The 16,273-nt window shown below is 45.0% G+C and overlaps 1 protein-coding gene across 2 annotated transcripts in view; it reads left to right on the forward strand.

The window, feature by feature from the left end:
* The first annotated feature begins 1,676 nt into the window (after positions 1 to 1,676).
* The window catches only part of TSC1 (TSC complex subunit 1), a 28,031-nt gene continuing 13,434 nt past the window's right edge, over positions 1,677 to 16,273 (forward strand). For both annotated transcript variants that reach the window (XR_015797300.1, XM_007425196.3), the window contains exons 1-11: positions 1,677 to 1,787; positions 7,089 to 7,157; positions 9,096 to 9,289; positions 10,510 to 10,613; positions 11,776 to 11,928; positions 12,550 to 12,694; positions 13,325 to 13,479; positions 14,600 to 14,673; positions 14,836 to 15,014; positions 15,317 to 15,432; positions 15,864 to 15,984. Coding sequence is in view for 1 of the 2 variants with exons in the window: in XM_007425196.3 (XP_007425258.1) it covers positions 9,184 to 9,289; positions 10,510 to 10,613; positions 11,776 to 11,928; positions 12,550 to 12,694; positions 13,325 to 13,479; positions 14,600 to 14,673; positions 14,836 to 15,014; positions 15,317 to 15,432; positions 15,864 to 15,984 (1,153 nt within the window). In the remaining variant the exon portion in view is untranslated. The remainder of the gene's footprint in view (positions 1,788 to 7,088; positions 7,158 to 9,095; positions 9,290 to 10,509; positions 10,614 to 11,775; positions 11,929 to 12,549; positions 12,695 to 13,324; positions 13,480 to 14,599; positions 14,674 to 14,835; positions 15,015 to 15,316; positions 15,433 to 15,863; positions 15,985 to 16,273) is intronic.

Here is a 16,273-nt window from a genome sequence, read left to right on the forward strand (position 1 = left end):
CGGGACACTCTACCATAATATGATTCCTTTGTTTGGGAACTGGATATTATATGAACCCAGCCATAATGTATTTATTTTTTATTTATATATATCAAACTTGTCACCGCCCATCTTATTAAAAAGCGACTCTGGGCGGTTTACGGAAGAGATAAAATCAACGACAGTACAATCTCAACTTTGTTTATACAATATAATGTTTGCTATAACCTGGCTTTAGAGTGGAGAAATATATATTGCATAAATGTTTCGTTTTTCGGGTTATTTTTTCTGTCTTTGTCGTCATCTAAGTAGTCCAACTCTGTATAGTTTTTGCAAGACAATAAATCACAATTTTTTGAATGCTCATGCTGGCTGGCTAGCATTGGGATGGTGATTTTGAACAGATCTGGAATATGGGTTTGGAGACAGCTATCGTGGGTACCTTGGACAGCAAAAATAATGAATGTGGAGCTTGGAGACCCCTTTCAAGCCAGAAATATTGCCAGAAGCTAAGATGGCCAAGCTAAGGGGGTCTTCTTTTGGACAGGTCATGCAACCAGCTTGCTTCAAATAACTGGTTATGGCAGGAACGGTTGCAGGTATTAGAAGATGAAGCTGGAGTAGCCCATGCTGGATCGATGCCATCAAGCAAAATACTAAATATAGAACCATTAAATGAAGTTGTAAACCTTAAAAAAAAACAAAACCCTAAGAGGCACTAAAAACCTTTTAGTGCTTAATTCATACTCATATCATCCTGCTGTTAGTTTTTAATATTTAGGGTTCCTTTGTTTGGATAGTATTTTATTATTTGCCCTTAGAGCATCCCTGGGAACTCTCTTCTATTGATTTTAGAAACATTTATGCTTTTTCCTTTGACCTTTGTAACCATTTATAATAATTATAGAAAGTGCTGCTGGGTGACTGTCAAGATTACGAGTTGTAAATGTTGGAAAAGTCTCTGAAAGCCGGGTGAGGATGAGCAGATGAAGACAGACGCCTGCAGACTAGCAGGGTGCAGGCTGGGGTGTACAAAGCGGGCCAGTATTTTGAACAGGCCATGGGATCCTGGCTAGGTTTGAACAAGCCATGATGGAGTTTGCATGCTTGGGTTGGAAGGTTTGGTGATGGCAGCCACTTTTGCCTGTAAACGAGGGGGGCTGGCTTTGCGTGGTAGGTCAGCCCAGCCCATTGTGGCTTCTGCAACAAACCAGGTTCAGCAAAGGCCCCTCTTGGTTAGAAAGGGAGACCCAGGGGGCAACACCTGCGACCTTCCCCAAAAATCCTCCATAGATGCTCTAATGCAAAGGATTACGCTGGCTCAACCCCGGTTGCCCCGGGCAACCAGGTGGGCGTGGCTCGGCAGCCCGCTAGCCCCACCCCGCTCCTTGTTTACCACCCCGCAAGCGCCCTCGCCAGCCATTCCTCCGCATCACGTGATCCACCTCCTCCCTCCTCCCTGCCGGGACTTCTTCGCGGCCTCCCTCGGCATCACGAGACTTTTTTCTCCGCCTGATCCTTCCGCGCCTTGAGCCCGGGGCCTCCGTAGCCCCTCTCTCGGGCGCCGGCAGAAGTGAACGCGGAGGGGCGAGGAGTCCCCGGGCCTGCGGCGGGCGCGGAAGGGTCGTAGCGAGGGCTCGGTCGGTGGGGAGTTGGGACTACTTTTTCCGGGGCGGAGAGGGGAGGGCGCGGAGGGATCCGCGCGCGGGCGCCAGGAGGGTGGCAGGGCCAAGATGGCGGCGCCCTGTGGGTTAGAAGAGGCTTGAGCGGTAAACAGCCGAGGGGCGGAGGAGGAGGAAGAGGAAGGGGTGAGTGTCTGCGGCGGCAGCGGGAAAGGGGCGAGGGAAGGGCCCCGCCGCGGCGGAGAAGCGGAGGAGAGGGGCCGGAGCGGAGGCAGGGCTGCGCGGCTGGGGAGCTGTGGGGCGGGGCGGCGGGGGGGCCTTGCTGTGGGGCTGAGGGACCCATCCTCAGGCAGGGACGCTGCCCTTGCGCCTTGGGGTCTGCTGGGCCCGGCCTCCCTCGCGGGGTTGTTGTGGAGGGAGGCCCCTTGCAGGAAAGGCCGTCTGGGTCTGCCTCTGGGGGGGCGCCTGTTAATTAATATTTATGTATTTATTTCATTGTTTTGGTGGTCTAATCCTCCCCCACCCGACCCTTTGCTAATTATATATATATATATATATATATTCCTGTCGATATAATATGTGTAGATTTATAATAATGTATATAATTAATCAAAGGGGCTGGGTGGGGGGAGGATTGGACCACCTCTCTTAAACCAGCAGCAAAGGGGGGCTATAGTCCAAGTCATGGGGGGGCACCAGGTAGCCCTTGAGGAAGAACGTGCTTTCAGGCAGCTGTGAGTGGGCTTGGGGTGCGAGGTGGAACCATGATTATCCTCTAAAAGAGAGAAAGAAACTAGTCTTGGAAGGTAGTTTCTGGCAGCTGGGATGGGCGAGGTAGAAAGTGGGAAAGGGGCAGAGTATTAGAAGGGCAGGTTCTGGGAAGGGGCAGAGTGGAAGGAGGCTGGGGGGGCTGCAGGAGCAGCAGGACCTGGGAGGAAAAAGGGCCACCAGTGCATGGCAGAACAATTCCTCTTCAAAGGGTCTCTTGTAGGACATCTTTGAGTCTTACCCCTTTCTATCCTCTCAAGGGAGGAGTGGAGTGTAATCAAGATGGGGAAGGAACGAGAAAGGAAGGTGTTTATTGGTTTTTTTATGCAATATATTCAAAATGGAGCTTAGTGGCTTTATTGTTCTGAAGCTTGGGGCTTCAGGCTTGCTTAGATCCCTGAGCAGGTGCCCTCTGGCTATTGCAGAATAAGTAGGTAGAATAAATTGGATTATGGCTGTTGCAGAATACAGCAGGTGAGATAAATAGATGTATCTGTCTAAAAACAGCAATAGGCAAACATTAATGGCCTTGCACTGGTTTATTCATATTTGTTATAGTTCTGTGAGGCAGTAGAAGTGAGGTGGAAATGGCGGGGGGCGGGGAGTGAATAGGAAAGAAGAAGGGGAAGAACTCTTTAATCCTAGGATAGAAGAAAGGGCCAACTATGCTCAATAACATATAATCAAAGAGTGGGATTAATGTATTCTTTTTTCTGGTTCAGCATACTGTATATTCAAATGTTTTCTTGCTCTAAATCTGGAGAGGTGTTAGTAGCTGTATTTAAGCCACTGGAAGTCCAATAACTCCTCTTGATATGGTCTTCCACCCTCCTCCATCTGTCACCAATGGATGGATACCCCTGTATCAGAGTTACTTTAATTTGGTGGCCTAACTGGTCCCTTCCGACTCTGATTTCTCCCTGCCCTGCTCCTGTGTGATTTCTATCTGGTACTTATTTAAATCACCATTTAAACTTAAAATGGAACTTAAAAATGGTTGATTAATATAGAACCATTTAAAAAAACAACAGTTCTCCTCCTTTGAAAAATAATCATGTTTGCCAGTCCAAGAGAGGAGGCTTAAAAAATAACCCATTTTATTCTTTTAATTTTCATTTAAATTATTTATTTAGCTCATGCCATTGCTTCTAGGTAAAATTGTCCGGTTATCTATATTTTGTATGTATGTCTGATTTAGATGGGAGAGGAAAACCTCTTAAAGCCTTGATCTTACAAGGCTCTCTAAGTTCTTAAGCTCCTCAGAGTAGTAACTCATTTTTGGCCCAAAAATTGTTTTGAATTATCCTTCTCTGCAAAACAAAATAATTTTAAAGAACTAGCAATAGTGAGATAAACAAACTTGAAATATACAGCATAGAAAGCCCCAAACTCAAGCCATGTGAGGAATAATCTCCATTTATGTTATTTATTTGACATGTGTAACCCAGCCCAATCCTACAACTCTGGGCATCTGAGGATTAATCTTATTTTAAGTGATGGGCAATAATATTAGTAACAAGCTAATTTTAAAAGTCTTGATCTGCTTTTAGGATGTTGGTAATTTGAACAAGTTGGCAGGAATTGGCCCTATTACCTTCCTACAGAATTCAGCCGTAGAAAAAGAATAGCATATAGTGAAGCAGTAGATCTAAGCATTGCACAAATCGTTCTTTCCCCTCATGACTTCCAGATGTGTTTGAACTACTAGTTCCAGAATCCTTAGCCAGCGTTGTTCCATTGTTTCTTTCATAGTCTGTAGTTCTCAGGATTAGTGCCAGGGAGAAGATAGTTAACTCGATTACTGAATTAATCTGTGTGAACACAGAATTCTGAAGGAATAACAAATCAGGCTGCATTTATGCGACGTGCTTCACCACAAAAAAAGAAACCCAACAGTCTTAACCGAGGTTAATGCTAACCAAAGCTTAGCATCCTCTTCCACTCTCCCCCTTTTGTGTGTGTGTGTGAGTTCAGCTGCCGGATCCTTATGTGGTTTGGTGAAACACGTGATGGAAAGATAGCTAGCTTTCCCTGTAAGATTGTCTTGTTTGGTATAAAGTTTACCAAGAAAGATACTTTTGCAGGGGTTTTGAAAGCTGTCTTTCCAGATGCACCTTGTGTTAGCAACACAGTACAGTAGCAAGTTGCTGCATCTGAACTTTGTTTCCAAGTTGGGAGAAGAAAAAACAAACAGACCTGGAAATAGATACTGTCAATTGTGTAATCAGCCGAAGGAAAAAGTGTTTATCTGGACTTAAAAACAGTTTCTTCTCTCTATTGCTGGCTTATTGAGAAGCTGAAATCCTAAAAACCTGCAATATGATTCTTCTTTAGAAACCAGCATTGCAAACCACCATCTGTTCCCCAAACAGAAACAATTTTGGAATTCATGTTTATCTCCATGGACTCCTAAAAGCTGAAGGTTGCACGGAAGGAGACAAATTGGGCACCCCTTTCACCTGTTTGTTTATAATAAATAAAAATAAATCATATTATTGATTTGATGTTGACTTCCAAACATTCCTTCTCTTTGAAATGCTGCAGGAGAGATTTAAGAGTTCTACATATCTGCAGTATATAGAACTTCTAAGTACTTAGTAACTTAGCCATCAGCAAGCATTTGTGACAGTACAGAGTACGTAAAGCAGTATTTTAAAAAACGTTGTCTTGCGTGTTCTAAAAGAAAACAGAATTTTGAGGACACATGGTGCATGCAGAATAATTATTTTCAGGGAGGGTGGAGGTCTCCATGCACTAAACAGTTGCCACAGAGACAGAAAAAATAAACGTTTTCTTGAGTCAAGCTTCGGTTTTCTTAAATTTGGGTAACTCTGCGGACAACAGTATGGAAGCGTGCCAGCGTGTTTCTTCCAGAATGCTTTTTTTTTTTTTTTAACTTCCCAATCTGGGTTATTCCTCTGGTCTCTCCTCATGCTTGCCATACCAATCAAAAAACACCAGTTTATGATAATGCTGCATCATTACCTTCTCTGTTTTTCTTTTCCCTTAAGTGCTTGCTTCCTGTTCTTTTTGCCTCCCCCCCCCCCCCGCACTTCCAAAGTTCTGGCTGGTTGGTGCCTACCGTTTTTGTCCTCTGAGAAAGCTTTTGAGGTCCAGAAGCATTCTTGAGAATAAAGAGAATGATGGAGGCCGGTCTGTGGTTTTAGAGCAGTGTTTCTGAACCTTGGCCACTTGAAGATGGGTGGACTTCAACTCCCAGAATTCCCCAGCCAGCATGGCAGCTGAAGTCCACCCATCTTCAAGTGGCCAAGGTTCAGAAACACTGCTTTAGAGCAGAGTTTCCCAACTTTGGCAGTTCCACAGCCAGCATGGCCATTGGTGAGGATTCTGGGAGTTGAAGTCTGCACGCCTCGAAATTGCCGAGGTTGGGAACACTGCCTTAGGGCATGCCAGTGTCTGGCTTGTTAAATGCAAGGAATCAGGTGGGGCAGAGAATCCAGAGCATACCAAGGGAGATGGTTATGGGCATGTTGACACACTGAGTGTCACATTGGTGACTCCAAGAATAGTATATAAAGGCAGAAGTGCTGGTTGTTTATGGGTCTTTGTGATATCTTGTTTGCATCTCCTTTTCTGTTGTAAAAAAGAGGAAATACACACACGTATGGTTAAATTTGAGCTTCCCATATACTTGGCTTTGTCCTCTGCTTTATTCTAATTTAAAATATTGCAGGTTGATGCATAGTGAGAGGAGAACATTCTTTCTTCAGCGTGACAGTCCTTAGTTGTCTGTTTGGTTATAGGCTGGCTGATTAGGATAAGACTGGAGTGCATCATTTGGCAGAGTTTGTTATAAAGAAAGTTTTCCGTTATATTGAACTTTTGAATTGAGCCTTTCCGGTTACTTGGTCTGTGTTCTACAAACAGTTGACCTACCATCATAATGTGCATGTTATGAGAGGGCTGGCTGCGTATTCAAGGGCTGTGATAGTGGTAGTAGCTTACTTTCTGTGTGTTTCTCCTGGGGAAAATGTTAGTGAATCGTAGTCATAGCAAACACCTGGATATTCCTCATTGTTTCCGCAATATATTTTAAAGATGGGCTTGAAACATGCCAGTTTTGAAATCATTACAGGTTTCCTTGGTAATGCCCTTCTTTTGAGAGCGCCTCTTCGGATATGGTTTGGGTTTTCCTAAGTGTTTCTCCTGCGTAGCATTGTTTTGTGAAAGTTGAGCACAGGCGTAAGTTCAGTTCTGGAGGCTGAATGCCTGGTGTGGAATCTAAAGCTTGGCTAACTCATAAAACTAAAAATGTAATGTGAAAGAGGCTAAACTCGGCCAGAGGCGAATCTGGCATCCGTTGTGGTTTGGTTTCAGAGGTTATGTCTCCTGGAACCTGGCATATCAGCTTCTTCCAACTGGGAGAGCCAGAAGGAACTCCCCACTTAAACCAAACGGAGTTTCCTTTCTAACTACTTCTGAAGGAAGAATTCATCGCACGGGCACCCTTCCAACAAATGGCAGGTGGTTTGCCCGGATCAGCTGCTCAATAGCTTCATGGTACATAAGTCAGATTTTGGCTCTGTCTTGTCACACAACATTTCTGGAGAAGTTTGGTTTGCCTGTTGCTTTTTCAGTTGTGCCTGGGTTGGAACAGCAGCATTGCAAAGAAGCTCAAAGTTTGTGGTCTGAGTTTAATGTGGGTGCTAAATACTGTTATACGCTCACTGGGTTTTTCTCTTCTTCTTTTTTCACCAGTTCTGTGATCATGAAAAAAGCCAGATTGCATAGTGGTGGAAAGAAAGAATCTACTTGGCAGCATAGCAGGTACATTTCTAACTTCTGTACTTTATGCATCACCTGAAGTGTTTCTGTCTTGATCTGTAGATGAAAAACAGGGTGGTGGTGGACTGTACCTCTGCAGATGGAAGATGGTGTATTTTTATGCAGCTCCTCAGCATTGAACTCTTCAGGAAGAAAGATTCTATCTTAAACTTTTTCCTGTGTTACTAATTTTCTACTTACAGGAAAGAGTCTTCTGTGTAGGTGCAAATATTAAAAATGTGGCTTTGAACTTGCAGTAGGCAATCTATGCTACTATCTTATTTTCATCTTTTTCTACATCCAAATCCAAGTCATTTTTAAAGCATATTTCTATTTTAGAGCAACCTAGTAGCTGAAAAGGTCTTGAACACCTCTTTTCTGCAGGCGTATTCTGCAGTAGGTCAAGCTGAAGGGCAGTATCCTGTTCTGTGGCTTTGAAAACAACTTGTAAGCTGCATACATGTTCATCACCATATGATGAGTTTTACAGGAGGGGAGACATGATTGTGCGGAGAGAGATCAGTGAAAACTTCTGTTTAGAAAAAAAAACAACTTGAAGTCTCTCAAGGAAAACAACATTTCACAGAGGTGATGGGCAGAAGTGACCTCCTCCTCCTCCTTAGGAATCGGCTTCCATTTTGGCTTCTTGAAAGCTACTTGAATGTGGCCTCCCTCCCTGTCTGTGAATGTTGCTGAATTTCGCATGGAAACTACCAGTGTCTTTGGTCCTATTTTATTATAGAATGTTAAGGTACAGCTTATCTTTGGCCACGCTACAGGTATTCAGGCGAGAGTAGCAGTTGAATATCCAATAGGTGTTACGTGGAAGATCTCACCTGTGGCAGATGGCAGAGTGTGTGTTGTGTCAATATTAAAAGCTTCCCCGGAGATCACTTGACAAGCTCCGAACAGCTGCTAGGCATCTAAAGGACCATGGTTTCCTCTCTGAATCTGCTCAGCATTTGGCATTTGCTGCAGAGGCTCTTTTCTATGCTCCATTTCCTGAAGTTTCTGGGTAGAGGGTTTTTTTTATTGATAATACTCTAATTTTTGAGTATCAAAATCTTTGCCTTTGATATGTATGTCTGGTCCCACATTCATTTTTCTTGAGGCATCGAGCAAAATCTGCCCTGTTCTCTCACCCTTGTAAAAGGGCCTGAACAAGCCAGTCTTTTTTCATCTGGTTTCCTAATGCATGTCAACCTGTTTTCCTTTTCTGATCACCCCTGCAATCCGCCTTGAGGCCTATGCAAAAACCAGGGATAAAACATCTTTTATCAGTCCTATTGTGTAACACAGCCAGTAGTTGATCCAATTGATTTGAAGGAATAAAGGGCGACTTAGAAAACTACTGATTAATACATTGGCTGGGGAAAGTGGCATGCTTTCCAAGTCAGAGTTGTCAGGCAGGTCTTAATTTTTTTCCCCATTTGTTGTTGTGGATTCAGTCTGCTTCAGTCTGTGTTTCAGGGAAAGCTAGCTCTGAATAAGAACCTTAGAGTGGTTCTTAAAGGCATCTCTAAGCTGAGCACTGCCTTGTGGAAATAAGAAATCCAGGCTGTGCGCACTGAGCAAGGAAGGGTGTTGTAACTCTCAGTTTTTAATTCAGACTTGCAAAGGTCCCTGTTTCTGGAACTTTAAGCAAGCATTCTCTGGATGATCATGCTTTTTGTTTTAATGTGACAAGGTCGCCCCTGTCGTTTTCTGATGGCGATGAAGTGAGAATGCGCCTCACTGGGTGGCTTCAGAGTCAGAACTGGGGAATTCCTGGTGAGGTGTGTCAGAAGACCAGTTTGTTCCACAATGTCTTTGTTTCAAGATACATATTGAAAATGATGCAGATTGGCCGTCAGTTGTGTGGGGCACCTGGAATTCAGGATCAGGAGTTGGCTGGGGAGCAAAGGGAACATTTCCCCAAATCCATGTTTTTTCTTTGTCTAGTTTGACAGGAGCACCCATGTAGAACTGGAAGCAATTGTGCCTTGCACGATCCCGCTGTCATGCACGTTAGCACCTAGTGTGAAACAGGATGTCTCAACAAGCAAATATTGGGGATCTTCTCCCCATGCTGGATTCTCCAGTCCTGGCTGCCCTGGAAGATATAATGGCTGCGTTTAGAGACAACCTCGCTTCAGGTGGGTTTTTATGGTGGACTACTCTCGCATTTTATTCTGCCTAGATCACCACCAGGGAGGACCAGAACTTTCATATCCTTCAGAATTTGGTGGGAACTGGGAAGAGAATTACAAGATGTAAGCAGCTTCCCCGGTTGCAGACGGGGGCCTTTTTAATGCAGCCTCTTGCAACCTGATGCTCCCCAGTGTATTGGATGACACATCACATGACTCCCAGCCAGCAGGACTCTTGGACGCATTAGGTGGGGATTATATGAGTCGAAGCCCAGCACATCTGGGATATTAGGGGAAGGATATCTGTACTGATGATCTGGGTTTAACTTGACACGTGTTCTGCAAAATTACACAACCAGAAATGAGAAAACCCCATGCTCCTCTGGGTGTGTGCAAAGAGTGTTGTGTAGTTTAGCTCAAATGAAGCTTGCTTAGGAAGGTGACACATACCCCCAATCCCCCCCTTCCCCCCCCCCCCCAGATCTCTATAAATACCCACAGAAGGGTCACATCACCCTGGGCACAGAGAGAACTGCTCCTGTCTGTGCTCCTGCACTCTGAAGACGCCGGTCGCAGGTGCTGGCGAAACGTTAGGAAACAAAACTTCCAGAACACGGTCACACAGCCCGGAAGACCCACACCAGCCATCGTATGCCGGCCATGAAAGCCTTCGACAATACTTGCTTAGGAACCTTTTAAACAGAACTGGGGGAGTAGGCTGTCTTCTTTTTCTTCTTGATTAGGCTGTGAAGGAACGGTTGCCTTTATACAAGCTAAGAGATTTATTTTGAGAACCGAAGCAAGCGCAGAACCTTTTTTTAAAATAATAATCTTGCACGCTAAGCTGTAAAACACACAGAGCATGCTTTTGATGACATCATGTAGAGTCTTAAATCCCGAAGCGACACGTTTAGTTTATGGCTGTGTCTGTTCTGCTGTCATCTAAGCCAAACCAAACCATGTTCCTTTACAGCACGTTGCATCTTTAACAAATTACTTGTCATCTGCAATTGCTTTGAAATAGCTCTTCGGGTATGGGTTAACATTTAGCCCAAATACCATGATTGTTCTTAAGATCTTCAGCCTATCATTGACTTTTAGACAGTTGCCTATTGTTTTTAATCCATATCCCTTATTTAAACGTTGACAGTGCTGCTGAAACAACTGAGTCATTTTGTGTGAGTTGATTTGTACTTTTGTTCTGTTTGGGTGGCGAATCGGAACAGATCGTGGGCCGATGCTTGTGAATTCTTTAGTAGATTACTATTTGGAAACCAGCTCCCAGCAAGCTTTGCACATCCTGACCACTCTTCAAGAACCACATGACAAGGTAAAACAAGAACAGCAGCTTGGGTCAGTGCATTTAAACCACTAGTTCCCAGCAATGGCTCAGATTTCACAAGAGCACCACATTTCATGAGGTATAGGCCATCTCGGGGCCAGATCACATCCATAACAGCCCAAGCCATTTCCTGTTCTGGAACGATTGCATCCTGGACAAGAAAAAACCTCTTCTCGTGGGTCTAGATCCACATTCCAAGGGACGCTGGAATGTTTCAGCCTTGTGGCCATAAGGGAAGAAAGAGCTCTCTGATTCGTTTGGCTGCTCACAGCTGCTTTGTTTTCTGGTATTCCTCAGTGCATTGTGGGATTGCACCATGGGGACGTGGCTGTGTTGGTCTGTTAATGGATCTTGGTTCAGTTTAGTCTGGTCCCATGGAGAGAAGGCCTAGCAGGGTTTATGAGTGCGCACTTTGGTATTAGGAAAAGCGGTGCTCTTGAATGCACCCCTGGCTATGTTTTAGGCTTCATTTCATTGAAATGGATTTGAGGGGATAGTTCCTAGAGAGAGAGTTGCTTTGTGAGATGGGCGGCTCTATAAATGTGATGTATAAATAAATTAAATAAAAAGAGCCCTTGCAGTCGTGGCACCAGATTGGAGGACACCTTTGCCGGAATCTAACCCTCTCAAAAGTTCAGCCAAGAGCTGGCATTTCTGGAAAAAATGATTTCACTAGTTGGGCTTGAGAAGGCCAGTTTGGTGTAGTGGTTAAGGGCACCAAGTTAGAAACCGGGAGATGGTTAGTTCTAGTCCCGCCTTAGACACAAAGCCAGCTGGATGACCTTGGGCCAGTCCCCCTCTCTCCACCCTAGGAAGGAGGAGGTAAGGGCAAAAAACACTTCTGAAACCTTGCCAAGAAACCTTCAGGAACTTGTCCAGGCAGTTGCCAGAAGTCAAAAACTGACTCAAAGGCGTGCACATGCGCACAGAGAGAGAGAGAGAGAGAGAGAGTTGGGCTTCATTTCCTTAGATTCAGGCCATCAGTTTCCCCTTGCTTCTGGGAAATAAATTTATCCTAAAGGTTCCTTTGTATTTCTACAAAATGTGGGGTTTTCCTCCATTGTTAGCCTCTTCCAGTGCCCCTATTTTTGTCTGCAGTCAAAACTTTTAATTTCTTCCTCAATTTCTTCACTTTTAAAATCTATCCTAGCACCTTCTTGATAAAATCAATGAATACATGAGCAAACCCGCTACCCGCCTCGCCACTCTTTCGCTGCTTGGTCATGTGATTAGACGCCAGCCGTCTTGGAAACATAAGCTTTCTCAGGCCCCTGTTCTCCTTTCCCTCCTCAAGTGTCTCAAGGTAAGGGCTTGATGCTGGTGTAAATCTCATTTGCCTTATTTCTTTATGGGGGCAGGGGCTGTAGCAGACTGATAACAGAGGGAAGTGAAACATTGGTTGGCCAGGGGTGACTGCCAAGGGGGTCTCACACGCACCTTTGAAATGATAGGCTTCATTTATTGATTATGTACCATCAAGTCGAAGTTGACTCTTAGAAGTCACATAGATAGATTTTCTTGAGGATGATCTGTCCCCAGCCTTCAGATCTTCCAACTTAGTTGCTGGTCGTCCTCTTCTTCTCTTTCCTTCCACCTTTCCCAGTATTACAGACTTCTCTAGAGAGCTAAGTCTTCGCATTAACCACAGGTTAGAGTCCCAAATTGTTCCATTATATTTGTACACCACCTTATCCGTCACTCCTCCTTCCTTGCTCATCCGTGAGCTGCGTATCTACTCCAGATCTTTAAGCAGGAGTTATATTTATAAGCTTTCCAAAATTTGCTCTTCAAGGAAGGTTTAAATGGGGAATCAGCTAATCAAACCAAGCTTTATCACCATACCGTTTCCTAGGGATGGCCCAACTCTCAAAACCTTGTTTTCCTTCCCTTCCCTTGCCTTCTTTTTTTTTTTTTTTTTTTTCAGACTGACACCGACGTTGTGGTCCTCACTACAGGGGTGCTAGTGTTAATAACATTGCTACCCATGATCCCTCAGTCTGGGAAGCAGTACCTTCATGACTTTTTTGGCATCTTCGGCCGCCTTTCATCTTGGTACTTGAAGAACCCAGGTAAGGTGCTCAGATGGTCTGGTAACCACAAGGTTCTGCTGCTGCTTTCAGTTGGGGAAAGAATCTCTGGTTTTAGGTAGGATGCAGGCCATGGTTGGCATCTGCTATGTGCTTCATCGAGCCCATTGGCAGTCTATTTCCAGCAGAGTATGGGGTATTTTCATAGCTAGGGCATGTATTTTTAGCCTCTCACCTGCCCAGTTTGCCTTAAGGCTGATCTGGAGTTTATGGTGCCTCTGAATGTAGAGGTTCTGTTGAATCCACCCCATTATCAAGCTTTCTCCTATGGTTAGCACCCCATACTCTGAGGTAATGCCTCTACAGGTACATTGGAATTGCAACTTCTCTTAGCCCTGTTGGTTGAGGTACTCCCAACATGGCTCATGGGGGAAGGCTGAAACAGCATCTTAACTGTGGTCAGTATTTCTATCTTGCTGTATAGAACAAGGAGAAAGTTCAAGGAGACCTCAAGAACCTTTAGGAATGCCATCAAATTTCATTTTGGGTACGGAAGGTCTTTTTTCCAGAATTGGGACTGAGAGAGGGTGATAGCGAAAGAGGATCGGGGAACATGTGTGGAGTTGTGCAAGAGGTGATGTGGTGGTATGTTTTATGTTGCTTTCTCCCCAGGCCATGTGGCAGAGATCTACCTGGTCCATCTCCATGCTAGCGTATATGCCCTCTTTCACCGCCTTTACGGAATGTACCCTTGCAATTTCGTCTCCTTTCTGCGCTCTCACTACAGTATGAAGGAAAACCTGGAGACCTTTGAAGAGGTGGTCAAGGTAACGAAAAGATGCAGAAGCAGGTTGATGGTCTCACTGTTGGAAGAGCAAAGTATCTTGTAGAACTTTGCGATGGTTGGTGATTTACCACATTGACTTAACTGGGTTGAAACCTCCTAGCTTACAATTAGACCCCTCTTAAAATAAAAGTGGTAAGGAGAGACAGAGCAGAAATCTACCCCATCTATTGGATTAAATTAATTTAGGGAATTTTTGGGGGAAACCTTAGATGTTGCATGTAGAAGATCCAAAGTTCTCCAAGTGGGGCAGGGAAGGACTTCCTTTTGGAATCCTGAAGAACTGTTGAGTGAGCCATGGATGAGCTTGGTAGCTGGGCAACAAGCTACAGTATCCTTTTCTTAAACTTGGGATATTGTGCAAACTTAGCTCTTGTGTTTAGTCAACCATGGTGTGACTTAGCCTGTTGTGCAAAATTGGCCTGAGGTGGCTTAATAAACCATGGATAAGTTAAACCATGGCTTCGTATGATGGAAACTACACCATACAAGAAAGCTTGTTATATTCCTGAGAACTGCTGGAGCTCCTGTTTCAGTACTCAGGATCTCTGAGTACAGATGGGAAATCCTCTGTCTGAAACTTGGGAAATATTCTTCCGGGCGACTTTGGGAATATTGTTTTGGCAAGGCCGTTCACCTGACTCGCTTAAGATAGCCTTCTGTCTTCCTGAAATGGATTTTTCCTGCACATTCCAGCTTCCAACAAACCAGCTGAAAGATTCTCTAGTGTTTGAAGTTTAAGAAGTACGGAGCAAAAGATTGGCTGTAAAGGATTTTGCCCTGAGACTTGACTCTTCCCACCATAAAATTAAAAAAAAACACAAACACGGGCCAGAACGTTGGCTTCTTTGAACGTCCCAACCCTGAAATGGGCCATTTTGGAGCTGAGCTTGTCTTAGGATTGTTCTGCTGGGAACCAATCTATGGTATTTGGAAATCGGTTCACTTCTTGAGTGCTGGAAGGAGCTTGTTCTTGGGTGGGATTCTTCAACCCTGAATTAGATGTCCTATCAAACCAAACTGTTGCCTTGTCCTTTTCTCACAGTGTTGAGCTGTTCACTTGGTTTGTGCCAATTATGAGACCTCTTTCTTGTCCTTTTAAGCCAATGATGGGTCACGTCCGCATCCATCCGGAGCTGGTGACCGGGTCCAAGGATCACGAGCTGGACCCTCGGAGGTACCTACCTACCTTCCTCTTTCTCATAACAGACAGTTGGAAGTGAACATCCTTTTCTTTTTGATTGCCCGTTCTTTTGCCAGAGAAACCTTTTCCCCTCAAAATGCGAAGCGGCAAGCCATTGAACGGGTGAAAACTGACGGGTGCTTGTGCCCCCAATAGGTGGAAGAGGCTAGAAACGCACGACGTCGTGATTGAGTGTGCCAAAATCTCCCTGGATCCAGCAGAAGCATCCTATGAAGACGGCTACTGCTCGACCTCCCTGCAAGCCTGCGCCCACCTGTTGCATCGCCCCGCCGACCCCGATGCCATCCCTTACGTTATTCCCCACAATAGCTTGGGTAAGATACTTTAATCCTCCCAAACGTATAAACTGCTACAATATTGCCCGAGGTAGAAATAAAACTCATCCAAACCAAGTTAGCAGTTAGATCAGTTTTGGCTTTAGGAACACGACATGGTGGATTCAGCTCTGAATGCTTCCTGCGTTAGGCCAGTCATTCTCACTCTCTCAACTGGCCTCACAGCACCAAATAGGGCTGAGCCTTTCCCATGTGCTGCTTTGAGCTTCTGGATGAAAGGCGAGGCAGAAATCAAACAGGTAAAACTTCCTGGTTTTATATTTCTGTCCTTTTTGATGCAGGAGCCTCTACTTCGACTCCTTATTCTGCTTCTCGGCTAGCGCTCTCCCAGATACCAGGACAGCTACCTCAGATTTTGAACTTTCAGTCCTCAAGTTTGTCAGCGGAGCCTCAGCAGGTAACGGGGTGGGATTTGTGGCCTTGGAGGACAGAAGTGAACGTTTTCCTTTGGGGGTCCAGCTGGAATGGCTTTGGGGGCCATTCCGTTGAATTCCCCTACCTTCCCACCTGTAGAGGCTCTGCCCCAAAATCCTTATTCTGCTGGTGTAGATGGAAAACCTGTGGAGAACTTAGTTATGCCATCATGACCTTGGTTGTGGAAGAAAAGCAGGCTGTAAAAAACGAAGGACCTATTGTCGCAGGAGTTGTAGATGCATTAATAATGTAGATGGATTTCCATAGTTGGGTTTCTGCGTAAGCTCTCTCTGTTGAGCCTCCCTGGTAGATCTCGGATAGGGAGTGTGTGGGGAAGCTCAGGCTGAAAGCAAATGCGAGAAGCCCAATTTCTCATCCCCTGGAGTACCAGAAGCTCTTGCAATTATTTTTCAGGCACCTTTCTGGAGTCCCTCTGCTGTTTGTGGCATGACCACCCCCCCAACTTCCCCTGGCATCGTTCTGGAGTCTTCGCAGACTTCTTCCCAGCCTTATACTAAGTTCTTCAGCATACCCGGTACGTCTGCTTTTCCCAGTCCTTCCCCCAGACATGCAGTCTTGGATTTGTGAGGGCTCCTCCCCAGCCATTACATTACCCCTCTGGTGTACTGAGACATTTATTCCAGGGGTGGGGGACGCTAAGAAGCTGAAACTGAACAGCTATACCGCTTTGAGGATGGTTGAGTCCCATTCAGTGTGTTGAGATGGTGTGGTGGGTGCATTCACAAAATGACTGGTGGGATGCCCAGTTGGAACCTGCTGACTTAACTGGAAAGTTGTATGAGCCTTCCAGATGTCCTGTCATT

The sequence above is a fragment of the Python bivittatus genome, unplaced genomic scaffold (genome assembly GCF_059951505.1).
Source record: "Python bivittatus isolate LINGU-HERP-01145 unplaced genomic scaffold, Pbiv_v1 ctg000160_np1212, whole genome shotgun sequence".
NCBI classification, from domain to species: Eukaryota; Metazoa; Chordata; class Lepidosauria; order Squamata; family Pythonidae; genus Python; species Python bivittatus.